Genomic DNA, 4662 nt, shown 5'->3' with positions numbered 1-4662 from the left:
GAATATTAATAAATCCAGTAAGTGGTAATGAAAAAAAAAGACATGCACATAAAAAAAAAAGAATTGCTGAATATTGAGTTATCAAGATCAAGTACAACCTTCTCATTTTATTGATGAAGAAATGGAGGTGAAATGACTTGCCCAGAGTCACAAGTTAATACTTGGCAGAGTCAGGGCTCAAACCCAGGACTTCTGACTAAAATCCAGGGTTCTTTCTATTATTCCATGTGTCTCAGTTTCCCTTCTTATAAAGTAAAGGTGCTACTCCTCACCCACAATGGACTTTTCTTGGAGGGAAGGAGAGAGGTCTATGGAAAATTGTGAAGATCTAGATTTCCAAAGCAGGGTGGGGTTGTCATTACACCCCTCCCCCAACTCAGATCTTGGGTCTGTCTCTGCTTGTGTTTTTTCTCTGGCCCTCTGGCTTTCACTGTTTGTGAGCGTCTATTTGTCTCTATTTGCCTGTTTCTGTCTCACTCTGCCTCTGTCTCTGTCTTTCTATCTCCATTTCTCTGTCTTTCTGGTTTTCTGTCTCTGCCTCTGTCTCTCTCTCTCTGTCTTTGTCTCTCTGTCTCTATCTCTGTCTGTCTCTCTCGTTTCCTCTGGCTTCTCTATTTCATAAATCACTCTGGAGATTTGGCCCTCCAGAGAAGCACAGCTCAGTTTGCTGTGTATTGCCAAACCCTTCCCCCCTCCCCCTCACACACACATACATTCCAAGGCTAGAAGAGGCTGCTGGAGGGGAGGAAGGGAGGAGGTGGAGCTAGGGGGCCAGGCTAGGCTCCCAGGCTGAGCTAATTAGGAAAAACAAGCAATGTCAGAATGAAAGGAAAAGAGGAAGGGGGTGGAAGGAAGAGAGAGGGGGCCATCTTAAGGAAAGAAAGAGAGCAACTGGTTTTTTCCAGACATCTCCTCTCCATTCTTGGGAAGGATTGGGGGGAGGGGAGGGGCAGAGGGTTGGTAAGCCTAAAAGGGTTTTCCAAACCTGGGGCTCAGAGAATAATGAACTGAGGCTGGGGAGAAAAGGGGCAAGGAATGTCTCCGTTCCCCTCCTCATCTGGAGCAGGTTCCTTTTGGAAACCTCTCTTGTCTTTATTTCCCAATCCCTGGTCTGTGTCCCAAGATTACTCAACCTCTCCAGCCTTAGTCACTATCCTTATCCCTTTTCATGTTTGGGAGGAGAGAGGCTAGTAAGTGAGGCTCTCCTCTTCCTCCGCCCCCTTTCTTTGACCAGTCCTTTCTATTCGTTTAACCTTCACAGCACTGGACGACTCAGAAGTCACCAGTGGAACGAGGGAGAGCAAACTGGAAGGATGTGAGAGTTAGGACTCCTAGGTTCTGTTCTCTCATAATTTCATAATCTCTTGAGGGGAGATGTCAGGATTAAGAAACGGAGAAAAAAAGGATTTATAGAGCATTTAATATATGCCAGGCAGTTTGCTAAAAGCTTTACAAATATCTCATTAACCCCCATAACAACTTTGGGAATTAAGTGCTATTATCACCATTTTACAGTTGAGTAAACTGAGGTAGGCAGAGGTTAAGTGATTTGCCCAGGGTTGCACAGGGTAGTAAGTACCTGAGTGCACATTTGAATTCAGGTCTTCCTGACTCCAGGCCCAGGGCTCTATCTATCCACTTCACCTAGCTGCAGATAAACCCAGGTCTGGCTCTAAGTCTAACACTCTACTTTGTGATAGATGTATATCTCTCCCAATGATCTAGTCCAGCCCTCTCATTTTAAAGAGGAAGACGCTCCAGTGGCTTTTACTTCCCAGAGTTGTGGGCCAGGGGCTATGGGTTGGGGGCAGTCAACACATTGGAAGGTTCCAGTGGCTCCCTAAATCACATTTCTGATTCTCCCCTTTTCTCTCTTCAGAAGCTGCTGATGGAAGTTCGACCCTTGGCGGTGGTGCAGGCACCATGGGGCTGAGTGCCCGCTATGGGCCCCAGTTCACCCTGCAGCATGTGCCTGACTATAGGCAGAACGTATACATCCCGGGCAGCACTGCCACCTTGGCCAATGCCGCTGGGAAGAGAGATGGCAAGGCCGCTGCAGGTGGCAATGGAAACAAGAAGAAATCTGGCAAGAAGGAGAAGAAGTAGGGTCAGCATTAGGTCCCAAGCACAGGGCCACAGGGCAAACCCTTCCCACAGACCTAGCTTCCCTCCAGTTCCCTGAACCCTCACAATGTAGGGGATCACCCTCAGGCTGCTGGTGGGAGCTATGGTGACCCTTCCCTCTTGGGAAACACAAATAAGTGCCCTGTGAATACCCTCTTCTGTGCCTCCAAAGGGATTGAATATGCAAAGGGGGTACTGCCAGGAGTCCCCAATACAAATGCTGTGCCCATGGGAACAGTACAGATATAGAGATTCATATATAACCCCCCTCCTTTCCTCCATCCCTAGCTTAGAAGCCCCAGTTACATTTTGGCTCCCTATACATTTGCCCCCCTCCCCCAATCAGTTAGACTGAGTCTGTCTCCCACTCCCAAACCTCTAACCTCCCCCCTTCTTTTGGGTATTATGAGACCTTAGGCTGAGTGGCCTTAAGATCTGGGGAGTAGGGGCAGAACTGTGCTCATCTCCTACCTGTGGAGAGTTGTGGGAGCACAATGACTTCTGACTCCCACTTTCTAAACCAACTTCAACATATTTTAACTTCTCTACTTACTTTTACATGGACTGGGTTTGGGGAAAATCTTCCACCCTCAGCCTTTGCCCAAGGTCCCAGCAAACAGGGACCAGGGTTGAGTTATGGGACCATTCTCTTCAGAGTTCCTCATCTCCTATTCTTTGTCCTCCCCTCAGCATAAGAATCCATTGCATGTTGGGAAATAGCATGGCATGGTTGGGATGAGTAGGGAGGGTATAGGGAGGGGGGGGACCTTTCCACTAGAAAGAAAGACAAATCTTTGGTCAGGGTCTTAAAGGAGGGGTTGTGGGTCCTCTTACTTCCAGCTCCCACTAGTTACTGGTTGGGCTCCCTGAACTAATCAAGCCCCCATATTCTATGACTGTCATGGAGCCAAGCCCCTGGACAAGAGAGCCCTGGGTTGGACCCAGTCCCCTGGATACAAAGCCTCAGGCTTCTGGCTCTGGGGTATGTCACCTTGGCCATAGGGGATTTAAAGGGACCAAATGGCATCAAAGTAAGATTGAGCTCTTGGGCCTGGTATATATGAATATGGGGATATGTGTGTGGTTATGTGTAAGGGGGGGTAAGGAAGGGGGGTGTAATTCAGGCTAGGTCATCTGAACACAGACAAAGTTGCCACGGGCGATCCAGGCATATGAACGCTCTCTTATTTATCAGGCGGGATAAGCAGGCAGGACCAGTGTAGTCCAGTTCCAAGGCAGTTTGGCTAGTATAGGAAGCCACAAACATGCTCCTCCCAAAGTTCCTGCATGATAGTCAGACAGATGTCATGTTCTCTATCCCCAAACACTAGGAAAGGGACCCAGAAGCAGAGAGACAGATGGTCAGGGGAGGGAGGAGGGGCACTCCTGTAGTCCCCCATGAAGTTCATATTCCCTCACCCTCTCAGGTGCCATTTATTCTACTTTGCCATTCCCACTTCTTAGATCTCCACCTTTATATAGTCCTGACCCTGGCCCAACTGGGGCTGTACTAGTCCTGTTTACACAAAGGAGACCCTCCCACATTTCACCACTCTTTAGTGTAGTGACTAGTGACCCTGACCACATTCTTTGAGCTGGTGTAGAGTAACCTGTGTGTAGCTAGTGCTGTGTGCTTGCTTCCGTGACCACGAGTGGATAGCAGTACTGGGGCTTTATCTCTGTCTGCTCCCGCTCTGTCCTGTGCTGTGCTTTATGCTGTGTCTGTGTGCTACAGCTCCCCCTCCCAGCCCAGTACTGACCTCTGTGCCCCTTCTATAGAAGCTTCCCTCAAATAGCCACGTAGCTCCCCACCCATACACCGCAAGTTTTATACTCTAATATTTATATAGCTTTTTTCTTTGGGAAAAATAATAAAATGGTTTCTTCTGAACTGTTTGGTCCTTGTGTTTCAATGCAAGAAGAGATGGTCAATAAGGGAGCCTGCAGATGGGAAGACCTGGGGAGCCTGGGTTGAGAAGAGGGTTTGTATGTCTGTGCCATGGGGTTGTTAGAGTATGTGTAACTAGGTGTGGATGTGTGATTGTGCATGCGTGTATTAGTGGTGATGTGTGTAATTGGGTGTGGTTGTGTGAGTGTATACTTGCGATTTTTGTGTGGATATGCGTCATCATGGATGTGTAATTAGGTATGGGGGGGTATACTTGTAGCTGTATCTTTCTGTTACATCTCCTAGCACCGGTATCTAGGCAAAAGAAGAGGCATGGGGGAGGGACTGGGGCTGGCTGGCCAGGAAGCCACGAGTGTTAAGAGCTAGAAGTCGACTGGGAAGGGGGAAGGGAAGGGGTAATAGAAAGGGGAGGTAGTGTTTCCTCAGCCCCCTCCCACTCTCTGCTAAAAATAAATTCCTGGCTCTAATATGGCTGCTTCCCAAGGAGCAGGGCGGAGTCTCTCAGTATCAGGGGCTGCAACAATGTTTGAGGGGCTAGGAGGCAAGGGGGCACAATCCTAGCCTCGCTCCCCGCCCTCAGTGTCAGGCTGCCCTTACAGCAATTTACCGACTTGCAAACCCCTGCACAC

At 48.7% G+C, this 4662-nt stretch overlaps 1 protein-coding gene across 11 annotated transcripts in view; it reads left to right on the top strand.

Moving 5' to 3' along the window:
• LOC114027750 (protocadherin gamma-C5-like) overlaps window positions 1-4015 on the top strand; it is a 115778-nt gene extending 111763 nt beyond the window's left edge. For all 11 annotated transcript variants that reach the window (XM_027841873.1, XM_027841876.1, XM_027841872.1 and 8 more), the window contains one exon: window positions 1880-4015. In XM_027841873.1, the coding sequence (XP_027697674.1) occupies window positions 1880-2106 (227 nt within the window). In that variant the 3' untranslated portion in view covers window positions 2107-4015. The remainder of the gene's footprint in view (window positions 1-1879) is intronic.
• Window positions 4016-4662: the final 647 nt, after the last annotated feature.

This window comes from Vombatus ursinus, unplaced genomic scaffold, assembly GCF_900497805.2.
Source record: "Vombatus ursinus unplaced genomic scaffold, bare-nosed wombat genome assembly UNPS02014863.1, whole genome shotgun sequence".
Lineage (NCBI taxonomy): Eukaryota > Metazoa > Chordata > Mammalia > Diprotodontia > Vombatidae > Vombatus > Vombatus ursinus.
The sequence above is the reverse complement of the archived record's forward strand: the minus strand, read 5'-3'. Positions and strand labels throughout refer to the sequence as shown.